The 19,766-nt window shown below is 38.4% G+C and overlaps 1 protein-coding gene across 1 annotated transcript; it reads right to left on the minus strand.

The window, feature by feature from the left end:
• Positions 1-207: 207 nt before the first annotated feature.
• LOC132858767 (deleted in malignant brain tumors 1 protein) lies at positions 208-19,689 on the minus strand. The gene is made up of 25 exons (XM_060889226.1): positions 19,684-19,689; positions 18,297-18,381; positions 17,369-17,674; positions 15,479-15,481; positions 12,696-12,995; positions 12,278-12,583; positions 10,597-10,896; positions 9,584-9,892; positions 8,609-8,914; positions 8,152-8,469; positions 7,671-7,985; positions 7,216-7,524; positions 5,364-5,684; positions 4,928-5,260; positions 4,533-4,823; positions 4,113-4,169; positions 3,318-3,629; positions 2,679-2,732; positions 2,463-2,594; positions 2,240-2,338; positions 1,824-1,886; positions 1,579-1,629; positions 765-824; positions 618-668; positions 208-242 (listed from the first exon to the last, which is right to left on the minus strand). Exons 1-25 carry the CDS (start codon positions 19,687-19,689, stop codon positions 208-210), a joined length of 4,722 nt encoding a protein of 1,573 aa, XP_060745209.1.
• Positions 19,690-19,766: the final 77 nt, after the last annotated feature.

Consider the following 19,766-nt stretch of genomic DNA (forward strand, 5'->3'; position numbering starts at 1 on the left):
GGAGCGCAGCATTGCAGCATTGGGGTGGTTTTTAAAAACCTGGGTGGGTTGAAAACAAGTTATGCAGCTGCATTTTGGATCATCCAGAAGAACAAGACAAAAAAGTGTAACACTGTGTGAACAGAGAGCTTGTTATTTTGGGAAAAAAATTAAGTTGCTTATTGAAGTAATTTCCTGAGCAAAGACATAGGCATTTGGGAGCAATGCTCAGTTTTTCTGCAGCTCTTCCACATCATCATAATCTGGAAAAAGAACACATGCCATTTTAAAAGTGTAAAAACAACATGAAGTAGATAGATAGACAGATAGATAGATAGATAGATAGATAGATAGATAGATAGATAGATAGATAGATAGATAGATAGATTCAAACATCTTGAAAGAAACAGAAAACAGAAAATTATAAAATTGATACAGGAAATAAATTTTATCCTGTATGATAAATATTGTTTTTAGTATTAAATATTCACAAAATTCTTTTTATTAAATCTGAGTTAAATCTTAAATCTTAAATCTTTATAAAATGACACAAGATTCAGATTCCATTGTTTCAGTGTGATACCTCAAGCACTGTTGTACATTTGAAAATGCAATAGCATAAACAACAAGCCACTAACCTTCTGCATCTTGTCCAGCAGTGATGACATCATCATAATCCTCAGGTGTGTCTACTCCAGTGATGTTGGAAGACAAATTATGATATCAATAAGCAACAAAACTGACATTACTGTACTTTACTGAATGATACTTTAAGAAAATATTACCTGCTATGATATTTGGGGTTATTCCAGTAGGAATAGCATCATCATAGTTCTCTGATATATCTGTTCAAAGTTGGGAAAAAATAATAAATAAATAAATAAATAAATAAATAAATTCTGTGGAGAACTCACTAAAATATATCACATTATAGATCATGCGATCTAAACTCTGTTGATACAACAGCAGTGTTAAATATTCAACTGTAATTGGTCAGAAAGTGTTGATTAATTATTAATAACAGCAGTATTTTATTATTATAATATTGTTTGCTTGTTCCAATATCTTACTGTTTCTATAGTAACAAATTACATAGGGACTTGGATGGCAGGTCGCTCTACGTGAATGGATTAAAAATGTCTAATCATTGACACAGTGAAGTTTTTTTAAGCATTTTTGTATTATCAGTATCAGTGCTTTGTAACAGTCAATGTTAAAAGATAGACCTGTGTTTCATGACAATATAAGAGATAATATCCTAAAAGAACATAACATATTATTCAGGATAGAGAAAGTAAAATGATATAGGCTTGGGAAGGAACAACTTTAAAGAATATTAACTTGGAAAATTGATCAAATGTATGACTGTTTTAGTTAAAAATTAAAATAAATCTTGGCAAACTGCTATGGAATAAAAGGAATAAAACAATTCAGGACATGCTGTTACAGTATAGGAAAATAATCAGCTTCAGGGTGCTAACAATAACTTACACAGCTGTTGGTAGATTATTTTCCAATAACACCATGTCCCATCTTGTTTTCTTAGATAAACAAACCATAATCAAACTGTAAACAAATTAAAAGCATTTTGAAGCACACCATCTGCATCCTCTAACATCAGTCCAGCAGTGACGACATCATCGTAGCTCTCTGATGAACACGTAGAACACACAATGGTGAATCAAATCAAAAAGATAGGTTCTTGGTCCAGATTTGAAACACATTGCATTTACTGTATGCATTTTTTTAAATAAAGATTATAAAAATGGCTCTGAGCGTTAGCAATGGAATCTATTCATTGAACAAATTGATTTTTAAATATTACCCGTTTCCTTTTTTCTTACCCGAGTCCAGTGCTTCATCTACATACTCATATCCAGAATGCTCTGCTTCAATAATGAGACAACCTGATAATACAAAACAGGAATATTCAGATATACTCAGTGATCAACAGAAACTAAGCAGCATTAAGAGTGTTACATGAAACTGAATTTTTGTGCATTATCAGACATTGTGTGTGTTGTATGTTTAACAATATGGCCAGTCAGTATATGGAGGTACTAAAGAAAAAAAAAGTCAATACATCAATACAATGCTATGAATCTATATTCATATATTAGATTTTTTATTATTTCTGTATATTTTTCCCTTTGTTACCTGTACAGGTATAACTATTACTGTAACTGTATTTTATTTTATATCAATAATAGTGGAGTTGACTAACACTATTAGGATGTAGAACAAAGCGCATATCACTTACCCCTTTGAGGTAAGCTAGTGGCTCTTGAAGTGATGAAATTAATGTTGATATCCTCATACACTGCATCCGAATATGAGTTATGACTCCTTTTATCAAGAGCTGGAAGCAGAGACAGAAACAGATTTACGAGTTTAGTAAACGAGGGGACATCTGAACAGACTGCTTTATCTTGCTCTGATTAGTGTAGAAAAAGTGTAGTAAAGTGTCCTGTGTATCTGCCTACCACTTCTGAGCTGTTTGTTCTGGTGAAACAGAAAAACCACAAGCAGCAAGGCCACGAAAAGCAGTGCTCCCAGCACAAACACGGTCAGTGCAGGGACTCTATGTGATGATGCAGTTAGTGTAGTATCTGTCCCTAATGGGGATAAAACACAGAAGAGATTCTGTAAAACAATGGATATAAATATTCATTAAAACTGTTTAAAAGGATTTCTTGTACCTTTTTTAGTGATAGTGGTGGTGGTTGTTGTAACAGATAGAGGCGTGGGCATGTCTGTACTTACAGAAGCAACATAATGAAAAACAGATCTTCACAAAATGCACTTTACCTGTTGCTAAAACTGGGTGTAAGTATTATAGATTAATATTATATTATAGATTAATATAAATTCTTTACAGATTTACAAAATGTTCAGTAGCTCTTATATACCGAATGTACATGCATATGTTGGTAAATTCCAAACACCCACAAATTACCACTACTTTACTGAACCTTTCACAAAACCACATAGAATTCAAAGCTGAACAGCACATTGCTGAAAATAACAAGTTTTTTTGTTTACCATACAGAGAAAAGTGCCCCCTGAGGGTGGTGTATGCTAAATATTTCAATAATTCAACTCAGCCCTTGCAGCACATAAGCTACCATAGACACATACCAATTCTTTACTGTTATAGGGTGCCAATACTTGTCTTCTAATTGAATAGCTCATTAATATGACTGTCAAATTTCATATGCAAATTCTCTTCCAAATCATCAAGCGCTAAATTCATTCATATCCGGTTTGATTAACGAAGCATTCTTGATCATTACCATGCTAAACATTTTAGAAAAATGATCGGGAAGAAATAAAAAGACCTGCACAGGTGACTCCTGCTTGTCTTTGAAAACAGTCGGTGTGAATCTTCAAGGAATGAAGACAGTCCATCAGATGGATCTCATTCCCTCTACAGTTCACTCTGTTCAACCAGATAACCCTTCTACCAGCACCAACCAGAGTGTTCTTGTCAGCCCTCACCGCCTGGCCACAGCCAAGCTGTCTGCAGACCACCTTAGCATCATTGATGTCCCACTGATCACTACAAACGGTGCCCCAGGTAGCATTATAATACAGCTCGAGCCTTCCAGAACAGTGTCCTTCTCCTCCACTCAACCTGAGAGGTAGATGCTCTACACACATTCCACATGACAAGACATCAGCCAGGTTAGCACAAATAAAAAGAATGCAACTTTGAACTTTTCTGATTCATTCATTCATTCATTTTCTACCGCTTATCTGAACTACCTCGGGTCACGGGGAGCCTGTGCCTATCTCAGGCGTCATTGGGCATCAAGGCAGGATACACCCTGGACGGAGTGCCAACCCATCACAGGGCACACACACATTCACTCACGCAATCACACACTACGGACAATTTTCCAGAGATGCCAATCAACCTACCATGCATGTCTTTGGACCGAAGGAAAGGGAGTACCCGGAGGAAACCCCCGAGGCACGGGGAGAACATGCAAACTCCACACACACAAGGCAGAGGCAGGAATCGAACCCCCAACCCTGGAGGTGTGAGGCAAACGTGCCAACCACTAAGCCACCGTGCCCCTAACTTTTCTGATTAATACATTTAATTATAATAGTTAAACATTAATCCTTACTTGAGCACTGTTTCTGGCAGGCAGATGAAAAGTCTCTCAGATGGTTCTTTTCCACATCTGTGAGGAGGGTACAGTATCTGGTTAGCCCTTGATGTTTTAACCTTTCCAGAGAAAATATGCCTCACATAATTGTCATTTATATATAATTTTCTATATTTTGTCTGATTAAGAACAGCCCCAGAACAAAGTCCTTGTCCACTTAGCAGCCATTGTGTCACTTATATTTGGAAGAGACCCATATACTGTACCAGATGACTTTTCAAACAAATTTTCAGGTTGCTCTGTGATTTTGTTGTTAAATTCACCAACAAGGCAAATTTTATTCAAGTTGTATAATAAAGTCAAACAGACAATCTGGAAAAATTCTTATAATAAATTTAACAATAGAACAACAGGGATAAAGAGAGAAGATCTACAAACCTCCACATGTAATGTGAGCCACACGATCACACACTTCTTTTCCCCAGGGGGAAGATGGACAATGCCAGAGAGTGGCATCATGCTTCCTACATTTCAAATCATCTAACCAATCAAATTTCAGTCGGGCTTCTGACCAATTATCTTTTCCGTTTGTTCCACAGTTCAGATCTCGGCAGATTAAACTTGCTGTTCCTTTATCAACTGCATTTCCACACACATTCCCCCAAGTTCCATTGTAAAAGACTTCCAGTTTTCCCGTACAGCCCTCAGTAAGTCTAAACTCTTTGAACTCTGCTGGGAGAAGGATCATTTCTTGAACTGGTGTATGCATATACATTACAGGTCAATGTAAATATGTATTGTGTCTGCTCTATCTAGAAATTGCTAAACTTTACCTGAGCACACAACTCCTACATCTTCCTGGTGTCCTCTTTCCTCCTCTTCAGAGAACTGAAATTGGCAGTCCCACAGAGCTTCCTCTTTCCCCGTGCACTCCACCCGATTCAGCCATATAGGCCCAGTTCCAGGACCAAACCAGGACAGAAAATGGTCTCTAAGGGCTACGCCACACCGCAGTTGTCTGCACACCACCTGTGCATCCTTAATATCCCACAAGTCATAACGCACTGTCCCCCATGAGCCATTGTGTAAAACCTCAAGCCTTCCTGCACAGTCATCTCCCCCAGAACCAACCAGCCTGATAGAGCTGTGGGCATGGTTAAAAACACCTACAAACAAATACACAAACATTTACATGACCTAAAGTTTTTCTTAAATAAGTTTAACATACAGTTTTTCTACCATAGAGTTTATTGCTCTCATTACTCTTACCTGAGCAGGTAATTGCTAGCTGTTCTCCTGAGCTGCATTTGACCTGCTCTGCACTGTAGCAGCTCATCAGATGTGCTTCATTTCCAGAGCATCTAAAACCTTCTACACACATGTGGCTTTGTTCAGTTTTGACCAGAGTGGAATTGTAGCTTATTACCGAGCCACAACCCAGCTGTCTGCACACCACAGAGGCCTCAGACATACCAAAAGAGTGAAAGAGAACTCTTGTCCAGTTCTTCTTGAAATAAACCTCCAGCTCTCCCTGGCATTCACTCCCTCCAGACAACCGCACTTGGTCTTCATGTAATGCCAATGATGAACCTCAAAGAGAAGAAAGTAATTTAAATCACAGTAGTTCAATATGAATGACACTGAAACTGAAAATATTTTATACTCTTACTATTTATTAGGAACATCTACAGTATACACTTATTTATTTATTCAGTTATCCAGTCTGCTAGTGAACTGGCAGCAGTGCAATACATAAAATAACACAGACAGGGGTCAAGAGGTTCAATTAGTGTTCATTAATTAGAGGAGCAGAGAGCAACTTGAAACACTGCCAGACCTGCCAGGTTACTGCTACCAGCAGGAAGCCAGAGAGCACACTCTTGATTATCATCAGCCCCACTTGTGATTGGGTCTATTTAAGGAGTGCAGTGGCTCCACTGGTCCCGAGCTCACTGTAGAGTCAACCTTGTGAAATGCTGGTGGTTAATTTGCAACTGGTAACGTCTCTGTTTTCGCTAAGTAATCCTTAAATCTTCCTGTTACAGAGTTACTCAACTAAACCCTTGCTGCAATACTAAACCCTTCTGGGTCACAAAGAACTTCTGATTTTACAGACATTTAAGCCATATTCAAAGTACTGCCAGTGACCCGCTCCTTGTCATGGTTCAGCCCGGACTTTTTGGCCATGTGCATTTGTTGTCGTTCCTCGTCACGTGTCTGCCACACCTTCGTCTGCTCCTCCCTGTCACCACACCTGCTCCTCATTGTGTCATTATTGTCATTTATATTCAAGTGAGCCGCATTGCCGATGGGAGCGCGGAATCATTAGTTGCGTGTACCCCTCGTCATATCTAGTCCCTGTTAAATGTCGTCAGTTGTATTGTTTCATTTATCGTCATTTTTTGTCTATGTCTTCCTCATTTATTAAACCCTCTTCATATGAAGCTATCCTGAGTACGGGTCTGCCTCCTTCCATCCCCGGTAGTGACACTCCTGTGTACCAGGCCTTATTCATTGTTTCAGATTGCTATTCTGTGTTTTGAACTTGCTTCTCTGGTTGCTCTTGCCATTTGGATTGCATTTTTGGTTTGTTTGCATTGCGGACAGTTTCCTCTGGCTATTGGATATTTCTGATTGTTTTTCTTGACTCTGTTTTGACTACTTTTTGATTGTACATTTCAATAAACTTCGCAAATGGATTCACCTACTGTACTACAAGTGTCTCGTTACACTTCCCCTGTCTCTGTACTGTAGGTGGCTCACTGAGTTGAGTTCTTGCCTCCACTCCCAGCGTGACCTTACTATTTAAGTTCACATTAGCAGCAACATGTTGGTGATTTGTGTATTGCAGTGATGCATAATGCATTGATGAGAAACTGATGAGACTGCACTCTATGACAGGATATTGACAGTAATTCAAATAACCACTGTGATAGACAGAAAAGCATCTCAGCATGCATAATATGCCAAATGTAATGGCAGATGTCCTAAAACAGCAGAAAACCATGGCAGGTCTTATGTTGATGTCAACATTAACTGTAGCTCTTGACTTATATTTGCATGAATTTATGAATTGTGCCAAAACATCCTAAATTGTTTAATATGCTTAGCATTAGCTTACCATTACAAATGACTCCAGCATGTTGAGAACAGGCAGCTCGACTCCATGACAATATGGGACATTGTGACAGGTGTGTCTCATTCCCCTGACAATCAAATATGTCTGCCCACGCCTGGCCTCTTTCTGCCTCAAACAAGTCAGCTTCCACCACAGCTACAGCACTTCCACAGTTCAGCTGTACACAGAGGACATTGGCAGCTCTCATATTCCAGTTTAAAGCACAAACACTCCCCCAGTTATTGAGGTATTTGAGCTCAACTCGACCAGAACAAGAGTCCGTGCCGTTCACCAGCCGTGCATCTGTATGACCTGAACAAACACTTAGAGTTTATTAAATGAGAAAATGAGAGAGAGTCACATAAATTATAAATAAGTCATCCATTAGCACTAACATTTTTAATTAAAATTTACACAGACTTTATCTTAAAACTTTATTTCAGAACCTGATACTTAACCAGAACATATTAATCCCACATAATGTTCATGTGAGCAGTTTTCCTTGAGTTTAAATGATCCTTGGCAGAAATAAATCTGTGATTCGTTGCCTCTGCACTGAAGCTCCTTCATCCACACCTGACTCTTCCCTTTGCCAAAAGCAAATGCCCCCACAACCTGCACAGGAATCCCACAGCCCAACTCCCGACACACAACCTCTGCATCCTGCTGGTCAAATTCCGCATCACATACTTGTGCCCATGTGTTTCCAATGAGTACCTCTGCTCTTCCAGAACATAGATGAGGGCCATCCATAAGTCTGGGTTCTCTGTGAACTGTGAATGCATTTTTTAATTATAATACTTATCAGTGTACATGTAGCATTATTTGTATGATCTGAAGACAATCAAAATAAATGTACATTAATAAATTATATTAATATATCTAAATAAATTTCTGTCAATGACATTTGCTTGAAAGTTAAGCTTGAATGCAACTCACGTGAACAAATGACTGCAGGATCCCCACCATGTATACATTTATCTACCTGTATATCTCTACTTAAATGATTTGACTCACAGTCCTTCAGGCTAGATTCCAATCCTGTACAGTGCACATTCATCAGGATTGGTCCTGATCCTGGTCCGAACTGAGTATTATCAAATATGTTTTCAGCTTTCCCACAGCCTAATTCCTTACACACAACTGTGGCATCTCTCATATCCCAGGAATCAACACACACTGTTCCCCAGTGTCCTCTCTGTATGACCTCCACTCTTCCTGCACACCGACTGCCACCATCCACCAGCCTCACACCAGCTGCTCAAGAAAGACAAATGGAAAAACGAACAGACCAATAGTCATGCATATTCTTTCTATATTTCTCACCTTCTTGCAAATGGGAATGCAGGATAGACAGAAAATATAAGATTTAGTTTATTTATGCTGCAGCACTCACCAGCACACACCAGTCCAGCATCACTGGAATGGGGGCAGTTATGTTCAAGCAAAGATGTTGGACAAAAATGAGTCTGAGACTCTGTGCCTCTACATTGAAACTCCTTTTCTGACACTGGGCCTTCACCACTGCCAAAAGCATCTGCTCCCAGCAATTCTTCAGGTGACCCACAGCCCAGCTCACGACAAACAACCTCTGCATCTTGCTGGTCAAAAGCAACACCACACACTGTGTCCCAGGTCTTCCCATGAAGTACCTCTACTCTCCCAGAGCAATGAGAACCATTAACAAGTCTGACTCCTAAAATGTTACCATGGGAGAAATTAAATCATGGATAAATAGATGCTTCAATATTGAATTAAAAAAAATAAAACAAACTAGAATGTACATTTCCTGAAGAAAATGTTAATGGTGCTTGCACGTGGCAAGTTCTCCTCATTGGGCTGAGTGTTTTGATATATAAAACATAACTTTTTGATTTTGCTTATTTTGGGGGCGGGGCTACACGTGACATCACGTGAATACCTGGTGGGGTTCCAATACTTTTGGACAAAAGTTGCTACTGAAATAAAACTTCGTCCGGAGTAAGGTCCTAAAGGAGCTGGTCGAGTTTGGTGTAAGTCGCTCAAAAACTTGCCGAGTTATAAACCTCCAAAATTTATAATGGAAGTCTATAGGGAAAAAAAGCCATTTTTGAGCTTCCGTACTGGGAATTCCGGAATTCCGATCGCTTATAAAAGTCATAGCACACCTCTCCTCAATGAGCTGGTCAATTTGACACCTCATTCATGGGTCTAGGACAAAAGCTGTGGGACAAGTTACGCGCCCGGCACAATAACAAGAAAGTTGCTTTGCAAGCACCATTAAATATCAGGTCGTAGTAATAAATTAACAGTGCTGGATTTTTACTGTTAGGATTGTGAACTAAAACTATTAAAATAGATAATAGTAACAGTAAAGTAGAGTTTAACTTACCTGAGCAGACAAGCCCAACATCAGAATCATGTTTGCAGACATTTTCACCCCATTCCCCTGTTAAACAATCCTTTAGTGTATCCTCTGACCCACTGCAGTCTGGAACAACCATCCAGACTGGTCCGGTTCCCAGTCCAAAGTGTGCATTACGTGATATATCTATGGCCTCACCACAGCCCAGCTCTTTACAGAGCAATGTAGCAGTTTCCTTATTAAAGTCACTTTCACACACTGTTCCCCACTTATTTCTATAAAAAACCTCTACTCTTCCAGCACATTGACTTCCACCATCCACCAGCTTCACAACTTCTGCACAGGAAAGAAAATATTTATTAAAGTATAAAATTTACATCTTATGGCCAGAAGTATGTAGACACCTGAACATTAGATCCATATATAATTATTCAACATACATGTATCATTACAAAACAATCAGCATTAATTAGTTAGTACACTATATGGGCAAAAATATGTTGACACATGACCATCATGCTTTCGATGCATTCCATTCCAGAGTTGGTTCCAATATTATTGCTATAGTAACTCCATCTACAGTTAAGGGGCTTTTCAATAGATTTTGGAGTGTGGCTGTGTGCTCAATCACTGGTGTTCAGTGGAGTTGTAGGGCGCTTAAGTTTTTTTTTACACCATCTTTGAAAAAATCTTTCCTTTTTGAAACCCTCTATGTGCACAGGGGCAATGTGATGCTAGAACATGTAGGGCCCCTTCGGTAAAGTAAAGGGGGAACAATAATGTGGCAGTATATTAAGAATTTCTTTACAATGGTTCTTTCAACTTTATGGCAACAGTTTGGAGAGGGTCAAGGTATAGGAATGACAGTCAGATGGCAATGCCTTTTTTCAGTGTAGTGTATACCCACATACCTTTAGCCATTTAATATATACAGTACAAGAAGTTTCAGAGAGAGAAAGAAAGGCTGTTGAAATATGACATAGCTTCCAGCAAGACAGTAAATCAAATATATTAATACGAAGTTAATGTTAAGCTCTTACCAGAACAAACAAGTCCCACATAATTAGAATGGGAGCAGTTGTATTGGAGTGTAGATTTTGGACAATTGCGAGTTCGATTTTCATTGCCTCTGCACTGCAATTTCAAGGTCTGCTCCTGCACCTCATCTACACCAAAGCTAGCTGCATCCAACACGTCCAGAGGAGGCCCACAGTCCAGTTCCCGACACACGACCTCTGCATCATGCATGCTGAAGTCAGCAGCACACACTTTAACCCAGGTCAACTCATGAAGCACCTCTACTCTCCCAGAGCAGCGACGACCACCAACCAGCCTGACTTCTAATATTAGAATGTGACAAAATGATTACAGAACTCAAAAACTTTATATATGATGCTATATGGCTGTTCTTTTTTGTAATTTACAAATGAAGTGAGAATGGTTTCAATATACACTGATCAGGCATACAGTAATATTATGACCACTGACAGGGGGCAGCTGTTGGTGATTATTTTGTTTTCAATGTTGTTGTGTTAGAAGCAGGAAAAATTGGCAAGCATAAAGATTTGAACGAGTTTGAGAAAGACCAAATTATGATGGCTAGACGACTGGGTCAGTGCGTCTCCAATATTGCAGCTCTTTTGGGGTGTTCTATGTCTGCAGTGGTCAGTATCTATCAAAAGTGGTCCAAGGAAGGAACAGTGATGAACCGGAGACAAGGTCATGGGTGGCCAAGGCATACTGATGTACGTGGGGAGTGAAGGCTGTCCCGCGTGGTCCGATCCAACAGACGAGCTACTGTAGCTTAAATTGCTGAAGAAGTTATTGCAGGTTCTGATGGAAAGGTGTCAAAATACACACTGTGTCACAGTTTGTTGCATATATGGCTGCATAGCTGCAGACCAGTCAGGGTGCACATGCTGACCCCTGTCCACCAGAAATGGGCACGTGAGCATGAAAACTGGACCAGGAAGCAATGGAAGAGGGTGGCCTGGTCTGATGTTTTCTTTTACATCATGTGAATGGCCTGGTGTGTCGCTCACCTGGGGAATGCATGGCACCAGGATTCATTATGGGAAGAACACAAGTCGGCAGAGGCAGTGTGATGCTTTGATCAATGTTCTGCTGGGAAACCTTGGGTCCTGCCATCCATGTGGATGCTACTTTGACAAGTACCAACTAGCTAAGCATTGATGCGGACCATGTACACCCTTTCATGTAAATGGCATTCCCTGTTTGCTGTGGCCTCTTTCAGCATAATAATGCACCCTGCTGCAAAGCAAAAAATGGTTCAGGAATGGTTGAAAAGCACAAAAATGAGTTGACTTGGCCTCCAAATTCCCCAGATCTCAATCCAATCGAGCATCTGTTGGATGTGCTGAACACCACAAATACCACAGCACACCTTCAGGGGTCTAGTAGAGTCCATGCCTCAAAGGGCCAGAGCTGTTTTGGCAGCAAAAAATAGACCAACACAATATTAGGAAGGTGGTCATAATGTTATGCCTGATCAGTGTTACATGTAAATTAATCCAGTGGGTTCTCAAACAGTCCTGAGAGCCCCCCTGATAGCCCATATTTTTTATTCTATACCATTATTAGTTAGTTGGAAGAGAGGGAAAAGTGGGCCATCCACTGTATGAATGTAGCATTGGAAAGAAATAATAAACTGTCAGTATTTTCCCAGGTTCACCTTTAAGTTTGAAGTTAAGACCTACATACCTGAGCAGATGACTCCGGCATCTTTATAATTACAAGTAGAGATGTCAACCTCTGCTGATCCACAGTTTTTCAGGGTAGACTCTGACCCAATGCAGTTAACACCACCCATCCAGAATACTTCGGATTCTAATCCAAAGTCAGAATCATACAGCACATCTACAGCTACTCCACATCCAAGCTCCTTACACACAACTGCAGCAGCTTTAAAATTCCAGTTATTGCTACACACTCTTCCCCACTTTTCTCTATGAAAAACCTTCACTCTTCCTGCACAGCGACTGCCACCATCCGCCAGCATCACATTATCTATGCAGGAGAGAATTAATGTGAGCAAAAATGAATGAGGTAGAGACATAACATGCAAAAAAAAAATTACAGGAGTATAGGACAATATTAATAATAAAGTTACAACACTCACCAGCACACACCAGTCCCACATCACTATAATGGGTGCAATTGTGTACATGTGGAGATTTTGGACAAAAGTGAATATAGGACTCGGTGCCTTTGCACAGAAGTCGCTCTCTCCACACCTGACCCTCGCCTCTGCCGAAAGCAGCTGCTCCCAGTATCTGCTTGGGAGGCCCACATCCCAGTTCCCGACATACAACCTCTGCATCCTGCTTGTCAAAATCAGCATCACACACTGTGGCCCAGTTCTTTTCATGAAGCACCTCTACTCTCCCAGAGCAGTGAGGTCCGCCAACAAGCTTGACTTCTAAAATGAACAGTAACTCTGATTATGCATTTTCTTCGCGTTTTCTTAATACTGTCTAATTGCAGCAACAGTAAATAAACCATGTCTTGTGTAAGTCTTGACCCCTTGAACTTTACATATTTTGGAGTATTAAGTCCCCTGGTTAATTGTCTTAAATGCATATATGCACACAATTGGCCCATTTTAGAATGTATTTATGTATAACCATGGCCAAGAGTTTTGGGAATTAAACAAGTCTGCTGCTTCAGAGTGCTTAGATCTTTTTGTCAGATGTTACTATGGTATACTGAAGTTGAATTACAAGAATTTCATAAGTGTCAAAGGCTTTTATTCACAATTACATTAAGTTTATGCAAAAAGTCAATATTTACACTGTTGACCCTTCTTTTTTCAAGACCTCTGCAATTCTCCCTGGCATGTTGTCAATCAACGTCTGGCCAGGGACCCAAAGTTTCAATGTTTTGTTCTCCGAGCCACTTAATTATCACTTTTGCCTTATGCCAAGGTGATCCATCATGCTGGAAAAGGCATTGTTCATCACCAAACTGTCCAGCAGTCCATCCATTCATCTCTCAGAAGATGTTTTTGTACCTTTCTTTATTCATTGCTGTGTTCTTAGACAAAATTGTGAGTAAACCCACTTCCTTGGCTTAGAAGCAACCCCACACATGAATAGTCTCAGGATGCTTTACTGTTAGCATGACACTGGACTGATAGTAGCGCTCGCCTTTTCTTCTTTGACAAGCTTTTTTCCGGATGCCCCAAATAATCAAAAAGTGGATTTATCTGATAAATTTACTTTTCCCCTAGTCCTCGGCAGTCCAATTCCTGATGTTTTTCCTGGAGAGAAGTGGCTTTGTTGCTGCCCTTCTTGACACCAGGCCATCTTCCAAAAGTCTTCACCTCACTGTGCATACAGATGCACTCACACCTGGTCATGATGCTTGCTGGACTTTCTTGTGCACCCTGAAGCCTTCTTCACAACAATTGAACATCACTCTTAGAAGTTCTTGATGATCCAATAAATGGTTGATTTAGGTGCAATATTAGTAGCAGCAATATCTGTTATTCCAGTCTGTTATTTTAACTTAATCAGAATAGCAGAGTCATCTCCAGCCTTGTCCTCATCAACACTCTCACCTATGTTAATGAGAGAATCACTGACATGATGTTAGCTGGTCCTTTTGTGGCAGGGCTAATTTTTTTTGGGGCGGGTTAAGTTCATTTTCATGGCAAAGCAGGACTTTGCAATTAATTGCAATTCATCTGATCAATCTTCATAACATTCTGGAATATATACAAATTGCCATCATAAAAACTGGGGCAGCAGACTTGAGATGTAAAATTTAATATCTGTGTCATTCTCAAAACTTTTGGCCACGCTGTAGTCTATACAGTGATACCTCGAGATACGAGTTTAATTCGTATCTCAAAGCAATTTTCCCCATTTAAATTAATTGAAATCCCATGAATCCGTTCCAGCTCGCAAAATTCCACTCCAGTTGTTTTGTTTGTGTTTTGAATATGAAAAATGTAAAGTACCTGTATATATAAATGACAAATATTGTATAAAAACATACAGTAATAAAAGAGAATGTTAAAAAAAATAAACTGGTTTTACTTTACAGAAGATGTGCACAGAGGTTGAGGGAGGAGTAAACAGGCGGAGGAGTTAGGAGGAGTTAGGAGGAGTTAGGAGGAATTACACTTTCACTTTTGTTCACTTACTCGCTACTGTACACCCTTAATGCTACTTTACACGTAAATGGAACTTAACTAAACTTCATTTAGAGCGCGGAGAGCAGCAACTAGAAAATAGAATAGACCCCGTATGACAGAACCATTAATCATGCATAGAGGTAAAAATAGGAAAGGAAAATAATAAATGAATAAATGGATAAATAAATAATGAAATAATTAGAGAGAGAGAGGGAGAGAGAGAAAAATATGTGGAGATTTATGACGTAAACTGGTACAGCGAACACAGGTTCCGGCATGGTGGAGTCGGGGTTGGAGGAGGGAGTTTAGATCGCAGCAGCAGCGAAACGCTAGAGCGGCTCAATGAATGGGAATTTAAATTGTCGGGTAATATGGACGTCGTAACCTGATTGGTGCGCGTCGTGGACAGCTGATTAACAGCTGATGCAGGCTTGACCACGTGGCCTGCCAGAAGATGCTTGATTTCTCTTAACTTAACTGAACTTAATTGCTACAATTTCTGTTTTCTTTACATTAATTTTGCTTAATTTTCTTCATCGCTTTTCTCTTCACTTGTTTTTGCCTTTTTTGTCACTCTTTCCTCACTAACATCTGCCGGTCGTTTTAATAAAAACCTGTCCGGTCGGCGTATCAGATGCGGTGTAGTCGCACAAGTAAAAAATTTTTAACGGATCCAACGATTAAAACGGATCCGAAAATTACGATCCGCAGATGGTCGGCAACTCACGCAGCCCCTTTGCGACTCTCCATAGGAAATGAATGACTTCCTGTTTATCGGCCATCGTTTGTCATGTGCAGTGGAAAGGCGGCTTTAACCGAGTGAGACGCGGGAAGCTGAGGCGGGAAACAGAGCACACGTGGTTGTTGGGGATCTTTTTTTCGGCGGCGGCAGCTCGGATGCTCGTATCTTAAAAATTTGCTCGTATCTCAAGCCAAAAATTTGGTTGTTTTTCCTGGAGAGAAGTGGCTTTGTTGCTGCCCTTCTTGACACCAGGCCATCTTCCAAAAGTCTTCACCTCACTGTGCATACAGATGCACTCACACCTGGTCATGATGCTTGCTGGACTTTCTTGGGCACCCTGAAGCCTTCTTCACAACAATTGAACATCACTCTTCGAAGTTAGGCGGCGGCTCGGATGCTCGTATCTCAAAAATTTGCTCCTATCTCAAGCCAAAAATTTGGTTGAATCACAGCTCGTATCTCAAAAAATTTGTATGTCAAAGCACTCGTATATCGAGGCATCACTGTACATTATTCCATTTTACACCCTGTTATCTAAGTGTTTTGTTCTAAATGTAATTTTACAAGCCCATTGCCTTGTCTTGATAATTATGAAATATTGCCTGAAACCAAAATAAAAAAAAATAACTGTATTAATGTTGGTTTAATGTCTGTAATATATTTTAATATTTAATTTAAGAGAATCAGGGTATTATGGGACAATTTCTTATTTTTGTCTGAAATTTACTATTCTAACATAATAAAATGTAAAACTCAAAATTTGCTATTCCTAAATTCAGCTTAAATGATTAACCAAAAACATTTTGGTTATTAATAATAAAATTTTCACCGAATAAGGGATAAATCGAACTTTTTCATCATTCTAAAGAAGTAGATGTCAGATGTGATGTAGAGACAGAAGAGCAAGAACACATATATACATGCTAAATATGTTAAACTCTACTTCAGATTATAAGAAAATAACAAATAATGGTGAATCTAATGATATTCATCAATAATATTTTATATTTAGTCGCCTCAGTTACCTCAGGCTTGCTCATTGGGGATAAATACAAACACATTTAAATATTCTTCAAGACAATGTCCACTGTTAAAAGTGCTATACAAATAAATTTGAATTGAATTGAATATCAGTAAAAATATGAATCAATCATCATTTAATCAATAATGATGTTTGTTACAATTTGTATAATATATACATTAAATATTTTTGTAGATATTGTTTTATTGCTGTGGTACGAAGATCCACTTAGGACTGAGACAGTATATAATTTTAGAAATGGTAAAACAAGAGCAATTTAAATAAATACAAATTATGTTATGAATATAAACACTGGACAAATTCAGTTTGTGTCTTTAGCATAGGTGTATGTAAAAGTTATGTAAAATTGATTTATTTATTTTAAAAAAAGAATGTTTAGAAAAAAAGGAAGGCATTTTTATTATTATTATTATTATTATTATTATTATTATTATTATTATTATTTTACATTTTGTTTATGACATAAGTCACTTTGTTATGCATAATCTTTTTTAAAGGATCAATTGAAAGGATAGAATTTACCCATGTAATAACTGTTCAAAAGACAGTTCTGCTGCGCAAAATTTATATATAATTTTTGTGATTTAATCTAGAGAACAAGAGAGGAAAAGGAGTTTATTTCTCCAAAAATATTTTTTAATGCAATTTATTGCATTATTCAAATATATTCAAGTATAAGAAACAGCATGTATATGTTTTTATATTTTATATTATAATATATTAAATATATTAAAATAAAATATTTTACTAAAACGGATTACTGAACAATCTTTATAAAACTTACTGACATAAAAATGGATTACCTAAGATACATTAGCAGCATTGACGAGGTCATTACACCTAATATACTATATAGATATGACAACTTACCTGAACAGATAACTCCAACATCCTCATCATGACTACATTGTAATACATACGCCCCAAGCTGCCCACACTTTTTCAAAGTAGCTTTTCCAGTACAATCCAGATACCTCATCCAGATTGGTCCAACACCTGGTCCAAAATGAGAAGCTGCCCATGCATCGACAGCTTCCCCACAGCCCAACTCTCTACACACCAATGCGGCAACTTTTATATTCCAAAAATCATCACACACTGTTCCCCACTCTTCGTTATGAAAAACCTCCACTCTTCCAGCACACCGTCTGTGACCATCCACCAGCCTCACGTTGTCTGTACACCAGAGAGACACAGAGAAAAAAGAGAGCGCTTAAAATAAATTTGAATAATAAGATAAATTGCGTTTAAAAAACATTTTTGGAGAAATAAATTCCTTTCTTGATCTCTCTCTCTCTATCTAATATATATATATATATATATATATATATATATATATATATATATATATATATATATATATATATATACACATACATACACACACATACCCATACATATATATATGTGTGTGTGTATATATATATATATATATATATATATATATATATATATATATATATATATATATATATATATATATATTACTTGCCAGTTCTGGTTATCATAACTACTGATGACAGAAAAATAAAAGTAAGACAGATGTCCATCTCTTTCATTCTTCACATACACTGTGTATCTAATTCCATCCCGCACCGAGAGAGATAGAGATAGAGAGAGAGAATTTGATTGTGCCAATCAAATTCACTGTTACCATATTAGACAAACAACAGGAAATGTTCAAGCATCCTCAGTGACAAATCAGAAGAGGCATTTTTAACTTTTTCCATATATATCGACATAATATACATACATAATATACGACTCCACCTCTCGTATCTACAAACATCTGACTTACAGTTGTAGAGACAACAACACCTTACAGAGTTTGACATGTGAGAGCGGAAGCACTCCAGTGTAGTTACAGCACCAATGCGTGCCACCTGCATAGAGAGCAGATTCAAACACTGATAAATTACCATGTGTACAACCAGTTACTGAATTAGGGCTTCACATGTTGAAATCATTTCGAAAGAAACAGAGTGACAAGATTTTTCAATTCTGATCTGTGATGTCAGTTGACGAAACTGCTGCTTGTTTTTTTGTAACTTATGAAACTTCATGTTAGAATAAATGTATTTGCCAGTATTCAGACACATCATTTTAATTTCTCAGCAAATAAAATTCACACACAGCAAATAAACTTCACATCACATGTACAGGTGCATCTCAATAAATTAGAATGTCATTAAAAAGTTCATTTATTTCAGCAATTCAACTCAAATAGTGAAACTTGTGTATTATATAAATTCAGTACACAGAGACTGAAGTAGTTAATGTCTTTAGTTCTTTTAATTGTGATGATTTTGGCTCACATTTAACAAAAAATTCACTCAAAAAAATAGAATACTTCACAAGACCAATAAAAAAAACATTTTTAGTGAATTGTTGGCCTTCTGGAATGTACTGTATGTTCATTTACTGTACATGTACTCAATACTTGGTTGGGGCTTCTTTTGCTTTAATTACTGCCTCAATTCAGTGTGGCATGGAGGTGGTCAGTCTGTGGCACTGCTGAGGTGGTATGGAAGCCTAGGTTTCTTTGACAGTGGCCTTCAGCTAATCTGTATTTTTTTTTTTTTGCTTTTGTTTTTCATTTTCCTCATGACAATACCCCATAGAATCTCTGTGGGGTTCAGGTCTGGTGAGTTTGCTGGCCAGACAAGCACACCAACACTTTGGTCATTTATCCAACTTTTGGTGCTTTTGGCAGTGTGGGCAGGTGCCAAATTTTGCTGTAAAATGAAATCAGCATATTTAAAAAGCTGGTCAGCACAAGGAAGCATGAAGTGCTCTAAAATTTCCTGGTAAATGGGTGCAGTGACTTTGGTTTTCAAAAAACACAGCACAGCAGATGACATTGTACCCCAAATCATCACAGACTGTGGAAACTTAACACTGGACTTCAAGCAACTTGGGCTATGAACCTCTCCACCCTTCCTCCAGACTCCAGGACCTTGGATTCCAAATAAAATACAAAACTTTCTCTCATCTGAAAAGAGGACTTTGGACCACTGGGCAACAATCCAGTTCTTCTTCTCCTTAGCCCAGCTAAGACGCCTCTGACATTGTATGCGGTTTAGGAGTGGCTTAAAAAAAGGAATATGACAACTGTAGCCAAAAAATCGTTGACACATCTGTGTGTGGTGGCTCTTGATGCGATCTTGGTGCCACAGACTGATCACCTCCATGCCACACTGAATTGAGGCAGTAATTAAAGCAAAAGAAGCCCCAACAAAGTATTGAGTACATGTACAGTAAATGAACA

Source organism: Tachysurus vachellii, chromosome 16 (genome assembly GCF_030014155.1).
Source record: "Tachysurus vachellii isolate PV-2020 chromosome 16, HZAU_Pvac_v1, whole genome shotgun sequence".
Lineage (NCBI taxonomy): Eukaryota > Metazoa > Chordata > Actinopteri > Siluriformes > Bagridae > Tachysurus > Tachysurus vachellii.